Source organism: Phacochoerus africanus, chromosome 14, assembly GCF_016906955.1.
Source record: "Phacochoerus africanus isolate WHEZ1 chromosome 14, ROS_Pafr_v1, whole genome shotgun sequence".
Classification (NCBI taxonomy): Eukaryota; Metazoa; Chordata; class Mammalia; order Artiodactyla; family Suidae; genus Phacochoerus; species Phacochoerus africanus.
Genome location: NC_062557.1, coordinates 36,146,831 through 36,170,733, shown reverse-complemented (window position 1 = coordinate 36,170,733; position 23,903 = coordinate 36,146,831). Strand labels below are relative to the sequence as shown.

The following is a 23,903-nucleotide window of genomic DNA, read 5'->3' as shown; positions in this document are numbered from 1 at the left end:
ACCCGAGACAAAGATAAGTTAAATGAACAGCTCAAAGATTACAAGGCTGACTAGAAGCAGAGCTCGACCAGAAAGAAACCAATTTTCCAGACTTAGTCTATGTTTACTACATTTTTAGAATATATACATTCATTTCATACTTCATAACTTCAATGGTGATTAAGCTTCATTCTTTGACAGTGATATGCTTTTTTAAACTCCAAATCTATTTACAGTGTTCAAGATGGATGGATCTAAGCTCGGTAATTAATAATTTGTGGGGGAGTTCCGTCGTGGCGCAGTGGTTAACAAATCCGACTAGGAACCATGAGGTTGCGGGTTCGGTCCCTGCCCTTGCTCAGTGGGTTAACAATCCAGCGTTGCCGTGAGCTGTGGTGTAGGTCGCAGACGTGGCTCAGATCCCATGTTGCTGTGGCTCTGGCGTAGGCTGGCAGCAACAGCTCCGATTAGACCCCTAGTCTGGGAACCTCCATATGCCACAGGAGTAGCCCAAGAAATGGCAAAAAGACAAAAATAATAATAATAATAATAATTTGTGGGGTTTTTTATTTTTTTGCTTTTTAGGGCCACACCTGTGGCATATGCAGGTTCCCAGGCTAGGGGTCAAATCAGAGCTACAGCTGCTCGGCCTATGCCACAGCCACAACAACGCCAGAACCAAACTGTGTCTGTGACCTATATACCACAGCTCACAGCAACAATGGATCCTTAACCCACTGAGCAAGGCCAGGGATCAAACCTGCAACCTCATGGTTACTAGTCGGATTCATTTTCGCTGTGCCACAACAAGAACTCCTGTGTGTTTTTTGTTTTTGGTTTTTTTTGGCCACACCTGCGGCATGAGGAAGTTCCAGGGCCATGTATCAAACCTATGCCACAGCAGCAACCCAATCCACAGCAGTGACAATGCCAGATCCGTAACCTGAGCCACCAGGAAACTCCATTAGAGGTGAGTTTTTAATCACAAAAAATGAGTATAATTTGGGGCAAAACTGAATCCAAATAGCTGAAAGATATAACCAACCTCAGGGTAACTTAACCTATAAATCAAAAGATAATACCTTCTTCATAAAAGGATAAAAATCAATCATCACTGTTGTCATTAACTCAAGTATTTGGAAGTATCTTGTCAAGCATATAATATACATTATATCCTACTGTTTCCATTTTACAAATAAGAAAATACACTCAAAATGGTTAGGTAACTTTCCTAAAGTGACATATACAGTAAATGACAGAGCTAAGATTCAAATCGCAGTATGACTCTTACACCTCTGAACAGGCTCATTCAATCTCATTCAAGAGTGACCTCTAATCACTGGAGTGATTTCTACTTGACAGTATGTCACAGAACAGACTCAAACATCATAATCATAGTATAGTTGGACTAAATGATTTTCAAGGTCTTCATCCCCACCCTGAGATTCTATGATAAAGACTTTATGAAGTCATTATAATTTTATATGTAAAATATTCCACATTATAAAAACTAAAATTTCAAGGATAAGACCAAAGAGCTCTTTATGTTCTTAGATAGTAAGTATCATATATTTATATTTCTGCAAAGATTAACATGTTTAAAGATACCTTTCAGACACATCAGGATGTGGCTGAGTGGGAAGCGAAGATGACTCTCCAGAAATCCCAGCTGTTTGTAAAGCTGATGATGGCTGCCCTCCTAGCTGGCCATTCTGAACTGCAGTCACTTGTGAAGACATGGATCCTGCAGCACTACTGGTCATACTGCTAAAAGGTGGAAATGAAGGTAGTTTATTTGATGATATTCCACTATTCAAGTTGGAGGATGATGAAGATGAAGCTGAAGTTGTGGTCATAGTTGAATTAGCTGTGGCAACTGAAGAAGACATGGCAACACCTGAAGTCATTGTCATAGTGCTGCTTGCTGCAGACGCTAAGGTGGCAGACGGAGTATTAGCATTTCCAGCACTTGTCATCTGAGGTGGAGTAATCAGAGATTGACTTGTAGGGGCAACTAAATTTGGCTGGCAAAGTAGAGAGCTGTCCAATGGCTGGGAAGCAAGATAAGGACCTAAAGACAATAAAAACAGGCAGGATATTTAATTCTTTACTTCATTGATCAGTTCTTTATTTACTGTACTATGTGAATAACAACATCTAGCTAATACTTTTTTGGTAATTACCCTCCCCCTAAATTGCTTGCTAATGATGGAGCAAATATTAGCTTTTTATTTTCTCTGGAAAGTGAAAAAACAAATTTTAAATGGAATTGAAACAGTAATTTATACAAAATAAAGAAATGGTTTCCATGAAATATAAAATTATATATCCTAGGATTATTAATTAAAGGGAAAAACAGTATCTAATATTTTTCATTAAACCATCTAAAGAGTGCCAAGGCCACAAGTTAAATAAATGGTTACTACACTGGGAGCTAATTAAACATAAAATGGAGAAATACTATCATGTGGGGTTCAAATTACAGCAATGTCTAATGAGATCTAATGCTTTGGTTCTCTGTCTCTTTGGCTTAAGTCTAAAGTAAGGCCACTGATATTTAATTCAACGGTATTAAAAACATGTCTTGGAGTTCCCTGGTGGCCTAGCGGTTAAGGATTCAGCATTGTCAATGCTGTGGCTCAGGTTCAATCCCAGGCCCAGTACAGGAACTTCTGCATACCGCAGCCATGGCCAAAAAAAAAGAACAAGTCTCTTGGGGGAACTACAAGTTGTTTTATCTCTAAACCATTGACAAATCAAGAATCTTAATATTAATAAATTTAAATAAAAGCACAAATTCATCAGATCTTAAGGAAACAACCAACAACTGTTTATAACGATAATTTCCTCCTTCTTGATGGGATCCCTATTGCAATGATCAACAAACTTTTTCTGTAACAGTCAGACAATAAATATTTTTGGCTTTGTAAGACACAGTCTCTTTCACAACTGCTTAGCTCTGATCTTACAGCACAAAAGGACCCAAAGACAATTTGTAATAAATTAGCATGGCTAAAAGTGCCCTTATGCAATAAATACAAATTTAATACCTAGGTCATATCTGCAGACTTGTGCATAAAGCTTGAGTTTAGAAAATGCTTCATTGTTACCATCAGCTGCCTGAGAAAACCATTCTGCTACCAACTTTTCTGATAGTTTCTTTGATGCAGTAGATCCAACTCTCATGATCCCATCCGTCAATAGTCGAGAAATAGGCCTATGTTGACCCAATCGACAGGACTACAAATACACATATGGAAATCAGAATTAAAGAGTTTATTATAGTTTTTTGGTACATATCATAAAATAAAGCAATTAAGCTATATAATCTTTATCATTTATAATTAACATCTGGAATAAAAATATAAAGAGTGAAATGGTACCATAGATCTTACTTTTTACATTAGAAATCCATTAAATTTCTATCAAAATTATAGTTATATCCAATGAAATAAAGCACCTAGATAATAATGGCACTAGAACCATGTAGTTTGAAAAATGAAAACCTGCAGAATACAGAAATAATGGCAGAGTTCCCGTCGTGGCTCAGTGGTTAACGAATCCGACTAGGAACCATGAAGTCTCAGGTTTGATCTCTGGCCTTGATCAGTGGGTTAAGGATCCAGCGTTGCCGTGAGCTGTGGTGTAGGTCGCAGGTGCAGCTCAGATTCCAAGTTGCTGTGGCTCCGGCATAGGCTGGCTACAGCTCCAATTAGACCCCTAGCCTGGGAACCTCCATATGACATGGGTGCGGCCCTAGAAAAGGCAAAAAAAAAAAAAAAAAAACAAAAAAGAAAAAAGCAAAAAAAGAAAAAGAAATAATGGCATAAATATATAATCATTTTAAGTTGCACATCTACCCCAATTTATGTATATAAATACATATATCCAGCTTTCCTTTCAATTCTGCAGCCCACTGATACTAATTACAAGAACCCCAATCTTGAGTCAATTTGCAATAACTAGATTAAGAAAATTCAGATGATAGATTCGAAGGCTTTAATAATCTAGTATGAATAGTGAATCTCTAAAAGGTAAACAGATACACAATATTTCCCTAAACCTATTAAACTATGGAACTTTTTCCTGGGAAGATTTTATAGGACTAGTGTTCTAAATAACACCCTTTAGAAATATTTACTTTTACAAAACACACTACAGATACCTTGCAATTAAGTGGAACATTAATGAGGAACTAAACCAGCACAAACTAATGAATCAGATTATAAAAGAAATTAAATTTTAAAACTAGATTTCCAAACATCTATGGGAAAAGGAAGATACAGTTAGCCCTTCATACCTTTGGTTTCCATATCCACAGATTCAACCAATCATGGATCAAAATATTCCAAAAGAAAAAAAAATCTGGAAAGTTCTAAGAAGCAAAACTTTGACATGTCTATTTACATAGCATTAGGTATTATAAGTAATCTAGAGATGATTTAAAGTATAAGGGAGGATGTGTGTAGGTTAAATGCAAATAGCACTGTTCTATATAAGAGACTTGTGCATCCATAGATTCTGGTATCTGCAGGGGAATCCAAGAACCAATACCATGAGGATACTCAAAGATGACCATATAATAAAGTAAGAATTTATGTTCCAGAGTACTTAAAACTTGTAGTCACTGAACTCAGTGATGGAGACAACATAAGACTTACAGCTTAAAAGATCAGTCAAGAATTTCAGAAATACAACGGATCCTAGGCCTATCTTAATATTCTACATATGAGGAAAGTAAGGTCTACTGTTGGCACCTGAGGTTCTCGAAAATCAAGATTAGAATTTTTTTTCTTTTTTTAGGGCCGCACCTGAGGCATATGGAAGTTCCAAGGCTAGGGCTCAAATCAAAGCTTCAGCTGCCAGCCTACGTCTCAGCCACAGCAACACCCAGTCCTAACCACATCTGTGCGACCTACACTCAGCTTACAGCAACACCAGATCTTTAACCACTGAGCGGGGCCAGGGATCGAACCTGCATCCTCATAGATACTACTTGGGTTTGTTACCGCTGAGTTCTAGGGAACTCCTAGAATTTTTATAAATGTAATTTTTTTCCCTAGCCATTTAATAATGCCACCCTTGGTTTCAGAAAAAAGATTATCTTAAATGGCACATATATGCTCTCAATGTTTTTCCCTCAATATGGCGATTTCTACCATGACCCAATGCACACACACATCTAACAAAGGGTCTGGCTCAAAGCTGTAAAAAATGTAACTGGCTGGTATGAGAACTAAACATCTAGTCTGACGTCATTATTATTCTTTACCAATCAACTGAAATGTTCAGTATATTTTATATATAAACAAATAAATCACAATATAGTTTTAAAATGCCTCCTCTTTTCAAGAACCTACCTCATATATTGCTGTAAGATCTCTAAAAAAGCTTTTGGCTCCATTTAACAAGGCTTCATTTTCTGGACACAGTACAACATAGGCTATATCTCTTTGAGATCCATAGGGTTCCAGCATAAGTCTCTCCCAATGAGGGAGAGCAAATGGAGAAAGCACCAGAAAATCAAAATCATAACCCAACAAAAATGTGGGGATTGGCAGTGGTTCTGGGGATTCATCGGTTCCTAAATAAGAAGAGACATATTTTAAGAAAACATTTAAATGTCAAGAGTTACTGAAGTCATTAGTAGTAAAAATATTTGATTAAAGACAAAACTACCTAAAAGCCAGTGACTAAGACTTTCACCATTAGGTATTTGCTAAATGGGAGTTCGCGTTGTGGCTCAGTGGTTAACAAATCCGATTAGGAACCATGAGGGCGGGTTCAATCCCTGGCCTCACTCAGTGGGTTAAGGATCCAGCGTTGCTGTGAGCTGTGGTGTAGGTCACAGACGAAGGTCAGATCCCACGTTGCTTTGGCTGTGGTGTAGGGCAGCAGCTGTAGCTCTGATTAGACCCCTAACCAGGGAACTTCCATATACCACAGGAGCAGCCCTAGAAAAGGCAAAAAGAGCCCCCCCCCCACCAAAAAAAAGGTATTTGCTTAATGATCTCTTATAAAACATGTGACTTAGACCTTCACTTACATGCAAAAAATTAATCTGAACGAAAAACTTACTGGTACAAAAGAAAATATGGGAGGGGAGTTTTTAAAAAATTATATTGGTTTCAGGTATACAACAGTGATTTGGAATTTTTATACATTATGTATACATTAGGTATACAAATTTTTATACATTAATCACAATAAAACCAGTTAGCACCTGTAACCTAAAAAAGCTGTTATTACTGACCACACTCCCCCTATGTGTACATTACATCCCATGATTAGTTTATTTTATAGCTGGAAGTTTGTACCTCTTAATCCCCGTCACCTATATTGTCATTTTTATTTGAATAAATGTGAACTATGAAAAGTCTTTTTTTGTTTTTTGTCTTTTTAGGGCCACACCCACGGAATATGGAGGTTCCCAGGCTAAGGGTCAAATCGGAGCTGCGGCTGCAGCTGCTTGCCTACGCCATAGCCAGAGCAATGCAGGATCTGAGCCGCCACGTCTGCGGCCCAAACCACAGCTCATGACAATGCTGGATCCTTAACCCAACTGAGCAAGGCCAGGGATGGAACCCATGTCCTCATGGATACTAGTTGGGTTTGTTACCACTGGGCAACAAAAGTAACTCCTGGAAAGTCTTTTTAAGTATAACATAAAACCTGTCCATTTATGGAGTTCCCGTCGTGGCGCAGTGGTTAACGAATCTGACTAGGAACCATGAGGTTGCGGGTTCGGTCCCTGCCCTTGCTCAGTGGGTTAACGATCTGGCATTGCCGTGAGCTGTGGTGTAGGTTGCACACGCGGCTCGGATCCCGAGTTGCTGTGGCTCTGGCGTAGGCTGGTGGCTACAGCTCCGATTCAACCCCTAGCCTGGGAACCTCCATATGCCGTGGGAGCGGCCCAAGAAATAGCAACAACAACAACAACAACAAAAAAGACAAAAGACAAAAAAAAAAACCTGTCCATTTAAAAACTGATTAATCTGTCAAAACAAATTTTAAATTGTGGCATGAAAAAACATTCTAAACAACGCTAAACAAGTAACAATAAATTGGAAAAAAGATTTGCAGTGCAATAACAAAAGGTTAATTTCCTTACCACAGAAAGGGGACCTATTAAATCTATGAGAAAATAATCAACATCCTAACAGAAAAATGGGTAAAGGATATAAACCAAGTTTACAGAAATAAAATACCTCTTATGCATAAAAAGATGCTCAATGTCATTAAGAGAAAGCAGATATCTACTCAGCACTCTATTGAGAAGGGTTTGCAGAAAGTCATTTTGTTGGTGGGAGTTTAAACTACCATCAAAGAGAGTAATTTGGCAGTATTTAAAAAAAACCAACACATGAATTCCTGTCATGGCTCAGTGGAAACAAATCTGACTAGCATCTATGAGGACACAGGTTCAATCCCCGACCTCGCTCTGTGGGTTAAGGATCTGGCATTGCTATGAGCTACGGTCTAAGTTGCAGATGCAGCGCAGAGCTGGCATTGCTGTGGTGTAGGCCAGGGGCTACAGCTCCAATTCAACCCTTAGCCTGGGAACCTCCATATGCCAAGGCTGTGGCCCTAAAAAAAGACAAAAAAATATATATATATATACATATGTTTTGATAGTGATGCAAACAGTGTATATGTCCATAAACAGTAGACCAGTAAAATAATATCAAAGGTAAAGAACAATTGAATACATGCAGCCATTTAAAAAAAAAAAAAAGATGGCTATATAGGGAAGACGCAGAACTCTGCGCAAGTAGCTACTATTTTGGCTTTAAAAAAGGATACATCCTTTACAGTATTTAAATACTGTAATTAAACTGCATTTTTCACTGAATATCAAGTTTTTTAAAGTGAGATTTAAATTATTTAGCCATTAATAAAAGGAGGACAAGGGAAATATGAGCAAATCTACTAGCTCTGTACATAATACATTTTAAAACCATGCAAAAAGTCAAGGATTTCAACGTTAGCAACTACCATTCCAAATACATTTTATTTATTTATTTTAATTTTTGAATTTTTTCTTTTTTCATGGCCACACCCTCAGCATATGGAAATTCCCAGGCTATGGGTCCAATCAGAGCTACAGCTACCAACCTACGCTACAGCCATGGCAACACAGGATCTGAGCCACGTCTGTGACCTACACCACAGCTCACAGAAACACCAGATCCTTAACCCACTGAATGAGGCCAGGGATTGAACCTGAATCCTCACTGATACTAGATTAGTTTCTACTGAGCCACGAAGGGACACCCCAAATACATTTTAAAAGTTCCAATTACACCCCACCTTTCTGATAGAAAGAACATTCAAAATGCTTGAACTATTACAGTGGACCATAAATTTACTGTGTCCCACAGAGAGAGTGTTCATTTGCTACTCTCATCACAACCATCAATTTTTTTCTTTTTTTCTCTTTTTTGGCCTTGCCTGAAGAATGCAGAAGTTCTTGGGCCAGGGATCAAACCTGCACCACGGCAGTGAGAATGCTGAATCCTTAACTGCTAGGCCACTAGGGAACTCCCTTTTAAAAAAAAAAATGAAGAACTTGGAATCTCTTATCACTAATATTATCCTCTTTTTTTTTACCCTATTTTTCATCCAATTTTATAAATGATAATTTACAAGAAAAGTATTATTTCTGCCTTTTAAAAATTTTTGGCAGTATGATTCTTTCTTCACATAAAATCTTACTGGCCAGTATATTATGTAAAAACAAGGTCTTCTTTCTAAATTGAAGAACCCAGTAAACTGAATGTTGAAAATGTTCAAAGTAAAAAAGGCTAGGATTGGCACACTGGCCTTAAGTCAAGCATATGCCACAAAAATATTCAAGGAAGATAACATGTGCTTATTAAAGTTGGGCAAAGGAATAAAACTGATATAAAATAAGTCAATACACATTATATAAATTACTTACCATAAGAGCCTCGGCCAGCCATTTTATGAAATTGTTGCCAAGTGAGAGGACCCTGAACTCCCCAAGGCCTTACTGTTCTTTTTTTCTGAATAGCATCCTGAAGAACTGGCTGAAGAGATAGGAGCATTCGAAGTATATCTTGTGAGCACTGCATACTAACATCTACAACCATTAAAAAAAAAAGAAGAAGAATTGCTATTGTCAACACACACAAAAAAATGTTTAGATAAAAAGTACATCTAGGGAAGTTCAGCTCTTCATCACCAAGATTAAACATCTACTCGTGTAGAGAACTGTATTAACTTCTATTTAAAATCATCTATAGAAATGGTTTCTCTAACACTGAAAACCAAGAAGGACATATTAAAAACTTATTATAACTGGAGTTCCCGTCATGGCGCAGTGGTTAACGAATCCGACTAGGAACCATGAGGTTGCGGGTTCGGTCCCTGCCCTTGCTCAGTGGGTTAACGATCCGGCGTTGCCGTGAGCTGTGGTGTAGGTTGCAGACGCGGCTCGGATCCCGTGTTGCTGTGGCTCTGGCATAGGCCGGTGGCTACAGCTCCAATTCAACCCCTAGCCTGGGAACCTCCATATGCCGCGGGAGCGGCCCAAGAAATAGCAACAACAACAAGAAAAAAGACAAAGAGACAAAAAAAAACTTATTATAACTCATTTCTATAAAAGTCATTTATTAGCTCACTATACCAATTTATAAATTAATCAAATAAATTTATTCCTTTCTCCATTTATTTTGCTTGTTTTTTGGTGCTTATATGCATCTTACCAAGAAGCTTTGCCTCACACAGAATGATTTATAAATTAACTCCTTAATTACCATAACTTCAGTAAAATGACCAGATAGATAGGGCTAGTTACAATGATTAAAGCTTAATTTGTAGAGCTCCCACTGTGGCACAGCGGGTCAAGAATCTGACTGCAGCAGCTTAGGTTGCTGCAGAGGTGTAGGTCTAAGCCCTGGCCCAGGCCAGTGCATTAAAGGATCCGGCACTACCGCAGCTGTAGCTCCAGAAACTTCCATATGCTGTTAGTACAGCCATTAAAAAAAAAAAAAAAAAAAAAAAAAAAGCTTAATTTGTGAAAAATAGTAGACTGTAACAACTCTGAAATATAAAACTTGCATAATAATGATAAAATCTACTCACACTGCTAAAGATGTAATATTCACAGATCTTTTATAAACCTAGATTTAGAGATTTACAGATTGGGAGTTCCCATCATGGCTCAGTGGTTAACAAATCTGAGGAGGAACCATGAGGTTGTGGGTTCGATCCCTGGCCTTGCTCAGTGGGTTAAGGATCAAGCTTTGCCATGAGCTGTGGTGTAGGTTGCAGATACGGCTCTGGCGTAGGCCAACGGCTACAGCTCCGATTAGACCCCTAGCCTGGGAACCTCCATATGCATGAGAAGCGGCCCTAGAAAAGGGAAAAAAAAAAAAGACAGATTTATAGATTATCAAATTATTATGACCTGCATTTCCAAACTAACAATCTATATATGAAAGGTGTGGCTTTTTTTTTTTTTTTGGCCTTTTCTAGGGCCGCACCCATGGCATATGGAGGTTCCCAGGCTAGGGGTCTAATTGGAGCTGTAGCTGCCAAGCCTACACCAGAGCCACAGCAATGCAGGATTCGAGCTGCATCTGCAACCTACACCACAGCTCATGGCAACGCTGGATCCTTAACCTACTGAGCAAGGCCAGGGATCGAACCCGAAACCTCATGGTTCTTAGCTGGATTTGTTAACCACTGAGCCACGATGGGAACTCCTGAAAGGTTTGCTCTTAAATGTCAAAAGCTTTTAAAAAAAAAAAAAAAATCACAAAATATTACTAATATAATTACTCTGTTCCCCCAGTATGGATCAGTTATACCATTAAACATGTTTGAGTACTTTGTTACATTAAATCATTCAACTTTATTATGTTGAATTTATTATTTCTGGTTTTAATTCCCTATATCTAAATAGTGTACAGAATTTAATTTTTTATTTATTATTTAATTTTAGGTATACTGCTTAATAATTATTATGCTTAAATAAACTATTATTATACACAACAGAATACCATTGTCATTAAAAGTAATAACATCTATTTGAAATGGACTAATGACTAATACACTAGTAAATAAAAAAACAGGTTTTAAAAGTATATATGGAAGATATTTTATACAAATAGAATTATGTGTACTCATACATGAATATTTAAACAAAATCTAAAAAATGTCATCACTGGCTAAGGTTGTTTAACATAATTAAATGGGAAACTTAAATATATATGTAGAGCTAACTTAAATTCTGATCTGAGTGAGGCTTGAGAATCTATTTTTCAATTTTGAATTTTAATTCAGAGAGGTTCTCATAGATACTCTTTCATTCTTTAGAAAAAAATATTTAAAAAGGAGGGGAAGAGTTCCCTTTGAGGCTCAGCAGAAACTAATCTGACTAGTAACCATGAGGACGCAGGTCTGATCCCTGGCTTCGCTCAGTGGGTTATGGATCTGGTGTTGCCGTGAGCTGTGGTGTAGATCACAGATGCAGCTCAGATCTGGCATTGCCAGGGCTGTGCCTGTGGCCAGCAGCTACAGCTCCAATTCGACCCCTAGCCTGGGAAACTCCATATTCTGTGGGTGTAGCCTTAAAAAGACAAAAAAAAAAAAAAAAACATTTTTTTTAAAAAAACAAATAAATATTTACTGAAGACCCACTATGAGTCAGGAATTATGCTAGTTGCTAGGAGTACTATGTAAATAATTTTTTTTTTTCTTCTTTTTTGGCCATGCACACAACATACATAAGTTACTGGGCCAAGGATCAAAGCCACACCACTGCCATGACCTAAGCTACAGCAGTGACAAGGCTGTATTCTTAACCCACTGTGCCACAATAGAAATTCCATGTAAATAAATACTCATTCATGTCTTCAGGGATCTTATAACCTTGTGGGGATGACCGACATGCAAAAGAATATAACTACATATTATGACAAGTGCCAGGTCTCTAAGCTGAGATTTGGTTGGAAACTAATGATTTTTAGAATATGTAATGATTTTTAAGAGCAATTATAAAGGACAGATAAACCGATCAATAGAAGTAAATATCCAGAAATAAAACTTTATAATTATGGTCAAATGATTCTGGACAAAGGTGTCAAAACAACTTAATGGGGAAAGATAACCTTTCAACAAAGGTTCTAGGATAATCAGATATCCACAAGCAAAATATTGGCATTGGATCCCTTACTTACACTACATACAAAAGGTAATTCAGGAAATTCCCATCATGGCGCAGTGGAAACAAATCCAATTAGGACAGAGGTTCAATTCCTGACCTTTCTTGGTGGGTCAGAGATATGGTGTTGCCATGAACTGTGGTGTAGGCTGCAGATGTGGCTTGGATCCTGCATTGCTGTGGCTGTGGTGCAGGCCACCAGCTATTGCTCTGATTCAACCCCTAGCCTGGGAACTTCCATATGCCCCAGGTGTGGCCCTTGGAAGGAAGGAAGGAAGGAAGGAAGGAAGGAAGGAAAGAAAAAAAGAAAGGAATCTGACAGCAGGGGCCCAGGTCACCATAGAGGTGTGAGTTCAATCCCCCCCCCCCCCCACCCGAACTAGGGTACAGCCTGCAACTGTATCTCAGATTCAATCCCTGACTCAGGAACTACTACAAGTGCAGCCATAAAATTTAAAAACAGTAAATAATAATAATAATAATTTGGAATGGATTACAGACCTAAATATAAGTGATAAAACTATAAAACTCTGAGAAAAAACACAGAAGTAAATCTTTATGGTTTAGGATTAGGTAAAGCGTTTTTAGATATATCACCAAAAGCAAAAGCAACAAAAAAGAATAATACACTGAACTTCATCAATAGTAAAAACTTTTCTGGGAGTTCCCATTGTGGTTCAGGGGGTTAAGGGCCCCAATGTTATCTCTCTGAGGATGCAGGCTCAATCGCTGGCCTTGCTCAGTGTGTTAAGGATCCAGTGTTACTGTGGCTGTGGTATAGGCCTGCAGCTGCAATGCCAATTCAACCCCTAACCTGGGAACTTCCATATGCCACAGGGGCAGCCATTAAAAACAAAAAGTTTTCTGCTTTGAATGATACCATCAAGAAAGTGAAAAGACAACTCAGAGGAGAAAATATGTGCAAATCATACATCTAACAAGGGACCTGTATCCAGAAAATATAAAGAACACTCATTTTTACAACTCAATAATGAAAAGACAAAAAATCTAATAAAAATATGGGCAAAGGATCTGAAAAGACATTTTTCCAGAGAAGAAATATAAGTGAGCAATAAGCACATGCTCAACATCATTAGTCATTCATTACGGAAAAACAAATCAAAACCACAATGAGATAACACTTCCCACCCAATAGGATGATTATATTTTTAAAAAGAACCCATAATGACAAGTGTTAATGAGGATACAGAGAAAGTGGGACCTTCAACACACTGCTGATGAGAATATAAAATTTTGCAGCTGCCTTAGAAACTAGTCTGGTAGTTTCTTACAAGATAAAACAGAGTTACGTGACCTATCAGGACCACCCAAGAGGAATGAAAGCACATGTTCACACAAAAACCTGTACACAAATGTTCATAGCACCATTATTTCTAACAGCAAAAGTGGAAACAATCCAAATGTCCATCAATAGAAAAATGGGTAAATAAAATGTGGTGTGTCCATAAATGGAGTATCATTTGGCAATAAACATGAGTAAGGTACTAACACATGGATAAGCCTTGAAAAAATGCTAAGAGAAAAAAGTCAATCACAAAAGACCATATAGCATTTTATTTTATTTATATGAAATGTATAAAAGAGGCAAATCTACAGAGACAGAAAGACTGGTGATTGCCTAGTGCTGGGAGGGAATGGTTGGAGGGAAATTGGGAATGACTGTTAATAAATACAGAGTTTCCTTTGGGGATGATGAGAAATGTTCTAAAATTGATCATGGTGATGGCTATACAACTCTGTGACTACTAAAAACCACTCAACTATATACTTTAAATGGGTGAATTATATGGTATCTCAATAAAGTTGCTTAAAAAATGAGTGATCATGAAGAGGTGTAATAATGGAAATGGGCAAAAATATGCAGCAATTTTTACTAATTTTGTTTGTCTAGATTCTTAACTTTCTTTTCAGCAAGTACATATTTTTGTAATTAGAACAAAACCTTTTCATTATTGAGAAAAATAAACATTACCATTAAATTATACAAACCATGGTTTGTAGACTTTCAATTCCTTCAAACAAACAAATATTTCAATACCTTGGACACCTACTATATGCCAGGCACTGTTCTAGGTATTTTGCATTTTCTTCCTTTTTCTTTTTTTTTTTTTTTTTAGGGCCACACCCACAACATATGGAGGTTCCAGGCTAGGGGTCCAATAGGAGCTGCAGTTGCCGGCCTACAGCACAACCACAACAACACAGGATCTGAGCCATGTCTGTGACCTACACCAGAGCTCCCGGCAACGCCAGATCCTTAACCCACTGAGCAAGGCCAGAGATCGAACATGCGTCCTCATGGATGCTAGTCAGATTCATTAACACTGAGCCATGACGGGAACTCCTGTTCTAGGTATTTCGAATATATCAGCAAACAAATAAGACAAAAACCCTTTCTCTTACACAGAACTTGGCATGGGGTGAACTTAATGGAGTAAGACACAATAATTAATCAATCAATAAATACAGTAGGTTAGATGGTAATAAGCAAACACCATCGGAAAAAAGAAAAAAAGGCAGGATCAGGAAGAAGAGGAGTTCGCCATTTTGCAGGAAGAGGGTAACTATTGATGAGATTGGTTAGCCATATAAATACCAGGAGGAACAGTGTCCCAGACAGAGGAAATAATCAGGGCAAACAAAGGTCCTAATGTAGGAGCTTGCTACTTTTCGTGAGGCTGCTGTAATTTAATGAAAAAGTGTTCCAATACTGCACATTTAAAATATTAAAATTTCAAATTGAAATATAAAAATATTTCTTTTTTTGGTGAATTATTTCTCAATGTAAATTTTTTTTTTTTTTTTTTGTCTTTTTAGGGCCACATCTGTGACATATGGAGGTTCCCAGGCTAGGGGTTAAATCAGAGCTGTAGCCACTGGCCTACACCGCAGCCACAGCAACAGCAGATCAGAGCCACGTCTGTGACCTACACCACAGCTCACAGCAACACAGGATCCTTAACCACTGAGCAAGGTCAGGGATTGAACCCACATCCTCATGGATACTAGTCAGGTTTGTTAACCACTGAGCCACGATGGGAACTCTGAAGACATCTTTTTAAAGGTGTTAAGTTTTCCAGTGGGGGAGTTCCCGTCGTGGTGCAGTGGTAACGAATCCGAGTAGGAACCATGAGGTTGTGGGTTCAATCCCTGGCCTTGCTCAGTGGGTTAAGGACCTGGCATTGCCTTGAGCTTTGGTGTAGGTCGCAGTCACAGCTTGGATTCCTAGTTGCTGTGGCTCTGGCATAGGCCTGCGGCTACAGCTCTGATTAGACCCCTAGCCTGGGAACAGCCCTAGAAAAGACAAAAAAAAAAAAAAAAAAGTTTTCCAGTGGCAGTGCCTGAAAAAAACCTAATTGATGACTTTAATAATAATGCAGTTTATATTAATTCACTACTTATCATGTGCCAAGCATTGTGTTACATGCCTAGTATATATAACTCATTAGATCTTTTAACTATATTTAACTCATTTAACTATATTTAACTCATTAGATCTCATATTTAACTCATTTAACTATATTTAACTCATTAGATCTTTGTCACTATATAGTGTCAAATACTTGTAATGAGCATTCTCCTGCAAACATTTCCTATACTTAGCTTTCAAGATACCATACTCTCTCGGTTTTCCTCCTACCTCCTTAGTTTCCTATTCTGGATCCTCCTCTTCCTCTCCAAATGTCAGTTCCATCCTTGGACTTCTCTGTCTACAGTCACTCCCTAGATTATTTCATCCAGTTCTAGTTTTAAATACTGATAACTCATGCAAAATTTTTTTAATCTTTAGCCCTAACCACTCCTCTCAATTTAAAACTCGTATCACCAAATATGTACTTGACCTTCTCCCTCAATGTTTCCCTCCCTTGTAATTACTACCATCATTCATCCAGTTGCTCAAGCTGTCCTTCATGCCTCTTCTCTTATCAGCAAATCCTGCAGGTTCAATTTCCCAAATATGCCTAGAACCTACTATTCACATATCTATTGCTTCCAGTCTTATCTAATGTACTGTCATCTGTCACTCCAACTATTGTAGCTGTCTCCTAGTCAATCTACCTGCTTCTGCTCTCACCTTCACCACCCACAATAGCTAGAGTGGTCATTTAAAATAATAAACACTGAAAGGATCATGTCAGTCCTCTACTCAAAACTGTCCTACAGCTTCCCATTACTCTCAGAATAAACTATAAAGGCCTTATTTATATGGTCCACAAGGCCTATATGATTTTGGGGCTCAGCCAGCTCTTAAGACTTCACCTCCAACAAGTCTACCCATCACCCAATTCACTCCAGCAACAGCTGCCTCCCTTGTTTCTCAAACATATTAAGCACATTACCCCCTTGCCATCTTTGTACTGCCTGAAAACATTCTTCTCTCAGTTAGCCATACAGTTCATTCTCCCACTCTATTGTAGGTCTTTGTTCAAATGCTGTCCTTCAGTAATATCTTCTCTAAACATATATCTAAAGTAGCATATTTGTGTCTTTTTCCACTCATTTAATCTGCCTTTCCTTCAAAGCACTTATCACTATCTGATATTGTGTAATTTTTTTTTTTGCTTATTTTGTTATTTTGAATCTTATAGGCTCAAAAAGGGAAGGAAATATGTTTGCTTTGTTTAATACTGTCCTCAATAAAAGAACAGTGGCACATAGTAGGTGCTCAATAAATATTTAATGAGTGAAAGAATGTTGAATAAAGCAGACTACTAGCAATTTTCTGCTAATCAATGTGCAAAGTACCTTTTATACTCCTACAGAAGTACAGAATTACAATCATAACCAGGCTTTCACTGCTAAAATTAAACTGCTAGGAAATTCTCCCTTTAAAAATGTCATTCTTGGAGTTCCCATTTGTGGCTCAGAGGGTTAGGAAAATAATACAGTCTCTGTGAGGATGAGGGTTCGATCCCTGGTCTCACTCAGTGGGTTAAGGATCTCCGCATTGTCACAAACTCTGGTGTAGGTCACAGATGCGGCTCAGATCCGGTGTTGCCATGGCTATGGGATAGGCCTGCAGCTGCAGCTCTAACTGGACCCCTAGCCCAGGAACTTCCATATGCCACAGGTGTAGCTGTAAAAGAAAAAAAAAAAATGTCATTTTCTCAAAGGAGTTTTAGGGACGGCTGCCTGAACACCTACGCTAGACTTGTGGGTATGCGCTATTGGGATCCCTGTTGGGTCACTGGCTCTCCTGGTGATGCCTCCCACCTGAGTGGGCTGATAACCCTGCCTTTGGGGTCCCATCACCCCCAACTAGGCGTATGACATAAGTGCTTCCTTGTGCGACCCGCAGAGGCAGTAGAAATCGGCATGAGTAGTATGAGGCCTTCTTGAGGCTCTTTACAACAAACTGCTGCTTGGATGGCATCATACAGGCATTTTGATGGTGGGTGGCCCCCAATCCTAACTAGCTGGACCCCCGCCAGGATCCCGAGCATAGCTTCCTGCAGGCAGTGCAAGAAGAGGATGGTGATAGCCTGCAACCCCTATACTACCTTTTTCTACCCTTCCATGCCAGGTGAGCCTAGATGAATGGTCTGGGATGGTGGGAATGGGGATGGCAGATAGCAGAGTAAGTCCACACTCCATTCCCACCTGCCAAGGTGTCCTCCACAGATGGGCCCCTTGAGGGAGCTACCTGCTCTCCATGCTCCCTGTCCTGGCTCTCCAGCCCAGCTCTGACTAGGACAGCAGATCTTGGATGACAGCCAAATGTCCCACCCTGCCTGGGAAAATGGGACTCATAGGTGGCCTACTGCTCCAGTGGCTTACCTTCCCAAAACTGGCTTACTTCCCAAACTGCCCCCAGTGCTCCTGCCCTGCTGCCCTTTGCAGGTCTGGCAATTTATGAGCCTCTCAAGCAGATCATGCTCTACATCTGAATAGACTTGCAGACAAAACCCCCTCTTATACTCCAGCCTTTCATGGCACCCTCCCAGTAAGGCATCACTCCACCATGATAAGCCACTTGTACCCCGTGACTAATGATGACAAAGTGCTTCCTGTCCATTATATGTTGCTTGCTGGGCACCACCTGGAGTAAAAATCCAGTTCACTACAATGCACTGGCCATTTGGCCATATTCCCTAGCACTATGAATAGCATCCATAGCTTAATAAATCACATGCAATAAGAAAAAAAAACAGTTGGTTTTGTTTGTTTGTTTTTATGGCCACACCAGTGGTATATGGAAGTTCCAGACTAGGGGTCAAACCTCTGGCCTAAACCACAACCACAGCAACACCAGATCTGAGCCCCGTCTGAAACCTACATGATAGCTCATGGCAATGCCGGATCCTTAACCCACTGATTGAGGCCAGGGATTGAACCCGCATCCTAATGGATGCTAGGCAGATTCATTTCCGCTGAGCCATGACAGGAACTCTGAAAAAATAGTTTTAAGTCCAAATCTAAGCATCTCTATCAGCTGCATGTTAAACTGCCTTTAATTCTTTTCCTAAGAAAGAAAAGCAAAGTCAGACAACTAAAGGAAAATTAACAGAGAAACCATTCCATTAGCATACTTACCATTTCTTTTGGACCAGGGATGTAAGCAAGAACTTTTCACAAGTGCTTCATCAACTTTTCCTCCTGACATGTTATCCATGAACTGACGTCCATGCTCTAATGCAAGGTAGCAGTCATTGCAACAGTCCCGCTCTTCAACACGTACCCAATTGTTAATAACACCAATTTTGGGGAAAGGATCTTGGTCTGCAGCTCCAAAGGGTGAAAATAAATTAGTGCACTGATCTTGTAGCAATAATATCAACTCATCAGGCAATTTTTCAGATTCCTTTAGTCCTCCATTAACATGTTCTGCAGAATTAGCCCTGAGAGCTTCAAAACGTTTTTCTGCTTCTTTGCCACATTCTGTGTTGCGTCCTATGATATCTAGTTCATCTTCAAGAAACAATCCTGAATTGTTTCCAAATTTTCTGTTCATGACAGCACTGAAGCCACAGGTACACCTATACTGTGCTTCCTGCGTTGGATCCGGAATGTAAACTCCAACATCGGCACCCTTGATATTCATGTTGCAGACACATATACAGCAACTATCAAAGTTACAGTCTTTAAACAAATTCATAACTGATTCTGAAAGAATGAGGTTTACATAAAGACTGTGTGCTTCAGGGATGGAAGGAACAGTTGCAGGTTCAACAGAATTAAGGGGTCTGCAAGTGGATGGGGTGGAAGCTGGTGAATATAAATCTGAATTTTCATATTTGACTGAACCTTGAGCACTAGCAGGTCCACCAGCTCCACGAGGAGTCCTTGGAGTCCTTGGAGTCCTTGGAGTTGGAAACCTGGGGGTAGATGGAGAAGGAAGGATTCCTGCTCCACTGTTACTAGGAGGTGCACTGCTAGGAGGCATCCCAAAAGAAGTATGAGTTTGAGGTGTATAAGCAGGGCCATATTCTTGATCCATAGTACTTCCATCACTAGTGTCACAGACCAAAAGAAAATAAAAAACATACATAAAAGAACACATTAATAATGTAAAATACAACTAAAAGGTCCCAAATGTTTTTCAGTAACACTGAAAATTTTGAAAGCACAATTAATGCAAAAATTACAAGTACAATTAAAATGCATTTTTGGTTAATATATCCACTCTAGGTATCTGGAAGTTCCCAGGCTAGGGGTCAAATCAGAGTTGCAGCTGTCGGCTACGCCACAGCCACAGCAACATGGGATCCAAGATGCTCTCTCAACATACACAGCAGCTTGGGGCAATGCTGGATCCTTAATCCACTGAGCGAGGCCAGAGATCAAACTGGTATCCTCGGAGATACTAGTCAGGTTCATTACTGCTGAGCTACTACATGGAACTCCAACTGGTTCTACTATAAATAAAATCTGTATGTACTCTTCATACCTAGACATCTACATTACTATCTCTATTTCCTGTACTACAAATATCTATATATCATTGATTCTAAGATGCCATTATTTTTTCTAAAAAATTCTGATTTTAGAGATGTTTATGTATAAAAAAGGACAATGGCAATTTTAAGAAGTTACCAATTATGAGACACTCCATTTCAGAGATATTTAAATATAAAAAGTTTGTGAGATATGGCAAATGTACAAATGAGAGTGATTCAGAATTTTAGACCAAAATAAAAGGTGCTTCCAAAGACAAATAAAAATTCAATGGTTCTAATTGTTCCAATAGTTTAATCATACCTAATTAATACCATTAAAAGCTATTAATCAGGAAATAATTTTAAAAATTTTCGAAACCCAGTGTTTGGAGTTCCCGTCGTGGCACAGTAGAAACAAATCCGACTAGGAACCATGAGGTTGCCAGTTCAATCCCTGGCCTTGCTCAGTGAGTTAAAGATACAACGTTGCCGTGAGCAGTGGCGAAGGTCACAGATGCGGCTCAGATATGGCATTGCTGTGGCTGTGGCATAGGCTGGCAGCAACAGCTCTGATTAGACCCCTAGCCTGGGAACCTCCATGTGCCATGGGTGTGGCCCTAAAAAACAACAACAACAACAAAACCAGTGTCTTTGCACCAGGTACCAGCATAGTACGTGCTTCTGTGGAAAAAATTAAAGCTGATAGTTCCCCGGTGGCCTAGCAGTTAGGGATCCAGCATTTTCACTGCTGTGGGTTTGATTTTGATACCAGGCCCAGAAACATCTGTATGCCACAGATGCAGCCAACAACAAAAAAAGAATAAAAGTTACATAAGCATTCATACACTATATATCAATAATAAAATTTAAATCATACCCCTCTTTGATGAATGGCATTGTAGGCCCTGAAGGAAGCAATTCCAATTTTCCAAGAGTCCAACTCTGACGGTAAACACACTCTTCTGGCAATTTGATAGGAGGCAGACACTGGCTTGGTAGAGTTTTTAGAGGTGCAAACATGGAACATCCCACTAGAACTTGACAATTTTCAGGCTTATAGACATAAGAAAAATCCTACAATATAAAGACCATGACTTTCATCATCTTATCTTCCAACGGAAAAAAACCTGACTGGACTTTTTTTTTCCTTTCTTTAAATATAATAATAAAATGCAAATATAATTTTAACGCTTTTCTTAAATGCATTCTTCCAAACTCAGTCTTCTCTTTAAATGCATTCTTAATAGTGTTACCACAATTCAAATTTGTCCACTACAAAACTAGAATCACTATGAAAGGATTTTTGAATACAGTAATAAACTAATAAAAATACAGAAAGTAAATTATTTTTCTAGAAAAATACTTACTTTAATTTCAGAAGGCTTGGGGCTACAGAATCCTTCATCGACCTCAATTTTGAACTGTGTTCCTATAGTAGAACTATTTCCTTCTAGAACAGTTCCTCCAGGTGTTGTATCCATACTACCATATTCTTTATTATTCATATTCATTGGGGAAAATCCCATAATATGCTGTTCCAATGATGGTGGTGTGGGATACATCTTGTGAAGATCTGCAGTGCCTATATTTAATAAATACACATTTTAACATACAATGAAAAAGAAGTTACTCCGTGTTTAAAACAAAGGGGTGGGGAACTTTGTTGAGATTAAGATGGCAGATTTTTCTGGACAGATTTGAGAAGCTTACTTATGCAAGATAACGGGTCCAGATTTCCTGTCTTTGACTCCTTGCAGCTGGATTTATCATCTGATCCATTTGCTGATTTTTTAGATCCAGGCTATTAAAAAAAACACATACACAAATATTTCTCTGAAATTTAAGTTTAATTAAATCACATTTAATTGAATGTGATCAAGACAGTAATCAATCAGATGTAATGTGAATAAAAGCCCATCAATGCTAAACTCATATACTAGATATTTTTGAAGATATAAAAGACATTTTTAGTTTACCAATGAACCCAGATTGGTTTATCTGTTGATTTGATACTGCCCCAATTAACAGAGAGGGAAAAGTTTCTTCAGAGAAAATACATAGAAGCAGAGTTCCCTGGTAGCCTGGCAGTTAAGGATGAGGTACTGTCACTCTGGCAGCTTGGGTCACTGCTATGGCTCAGGTTCAATCCCTGGCCAGGGAACTTCCACATGCCACAGATACAACAAAAAATAAAACACAAAAGAAACAAACAAACAAAGAAGAACAACTTACCACTTAAAACCCATTAAAATAAAAATTATAAGAAAAACCTGCAATAAGGGTTTGTAATTAACATCAGAATGGCCTCTTACTCATAAAGCTTTTTTACCTTTAAATAAAAGACATTAAAGACGTCTACATAATCAATCACCCCAAATTCTTTACACTTTTACCTTGTTTAATATTTAATAATCTTCTTCATGCCACAACAGATAAAACAAAGCAAACTTCAATAGGACACCTAAGAAAAGGTAAGTGTTTTTGCTTTTTTTACTTTTTAACGCCACACCTGTAGCATATGGGAGTTCCAAGGCTAGGGGTCAAATCACAGCTAAAGCTGCTGGCCTATGCCACCGCCATAGCTACACTGGATCCAAACCACATCTGTGACCTATGCTGTAGCTTTAGGCAACACTGGAACCTTAACCCACTGAGCAAGGCCAGGGATCAAACCTGCATCCTTATAGATACCAGTCAGTTTCATAACCCACTGAGCCACAATGAGAACTCCCTAAAGTTAAGGTTTTTGTTTTTTTTTTTCCCTTGGTCTTTTGTCTTTTTAGGGCCACACCCACAGCATATAGAGGTTCCCAGGCTAGGGGTCTTATCAGAGCTACAGCTGCCGGCCTACACCACAGCCACAGCAATGCAGGATCCAAGCTAAATCTTCAACGTACACCACAGCTCATGACAATGCCAGATCCTTAACCCACTGAGCAAGACCAAGGATCAAACCTGCAACCTCATGGTTCCTACTCGGATTCACTTCTGCACCACGACAGGAACTCCTAAAGTTAAGTGTTTTTTTTTGTCTTTTGTTGTTGTTGTTATTGTTGCTGTTGTTGCTATTTCTTGGGCCGCTCCCGCGGCATATGGAGGTTCCCAGGCTAGGGGTCGAATCGGAGCTGTAGCCATTGGTCTACGCCAGAGCCACAGCAACGCGGGATCCGAGCCGCGTCTGCAACCTACACCACAGCTCACGGCAACGCCAGATCATTAACCCACTGAGCAAGGGCAGGGACCGAACCCACAACCTCATGGTTCCTAGTTGGATTCGTTAACCACTGCGCCACGACGGGAACTCCCAAATTAAGTTTAATACAGTGAACAAACTAAGATTTATCATCTCCAACCTGTCACCAGTGTTGTTATAGCTGACATCTTGGTTCCTTGTCTCTTGTTAGCCACTTTGTCAGATAAGGAGACTGACCTCTGATTACAAACTTTGACCTCAGAAGAGCCACAGCTGATAGTAGAGATAAAGTACAAAAGTACCAAAGTATTCAGGGATAGATTTACCTAAAATATACTATTCTATGGGATGTGGAGTAAAGTTTATGTAGAATGTTATCTACATTATGACTGAAGACACCAAATGTGTACATATCTGTGTACATAAATGTGCAGCCCTCAACACAAGGGTTTGTAAATAAAAAGAAAACAGCAACAAAGTACGGAAAAATAGAAGAAGAAAAAAACATGCAGCCTTAAAAAACAAAAAAATTAAAATATATTAAAAAAAAAAAAGACCTAATGGAAACGGAAGTTTCCAAGCTACCTTTATGAAGATGAAAAGGGAATTCTCTCCTTTTTTTTTTTTTTTTTTTGGGGTCTTT

General features: G+C 38.9%; 1 protein-coding gene across 1 annotated transcript in view; it reads right to left on the bottom strand.

Moving 5' to 3' along the window:
* MED13 (mediator complex subunit 13) overlaps positions 1-23,903 on the bottom strand; it is a 98,943-nt gene that overhangs the window by 17,120 nt on the left and 57,920 nt on the right. Inside the window, 8 exon segments of the mRNA XM_047758042.1 lie at positions 1,588-2,050; positions 3,030-3,219; positions 5,340-5,563; positions 8,921-9,082; positions 18,725-19,641; positions 20,945-21,141; positions 21,435-21,649; positions 21,778-21,868. Of these exon segments, the coding sequence (XP_047613998.1) occupies positions 1,588-2,050; positions 3,030-3,219; positions 5,340-5,563; positions 8,921-9,082; positions 18,725-19,641; positions 20,945-21,141; positions 21,435-21,649; positions 21,778-21,868 (2,459 nt within the window).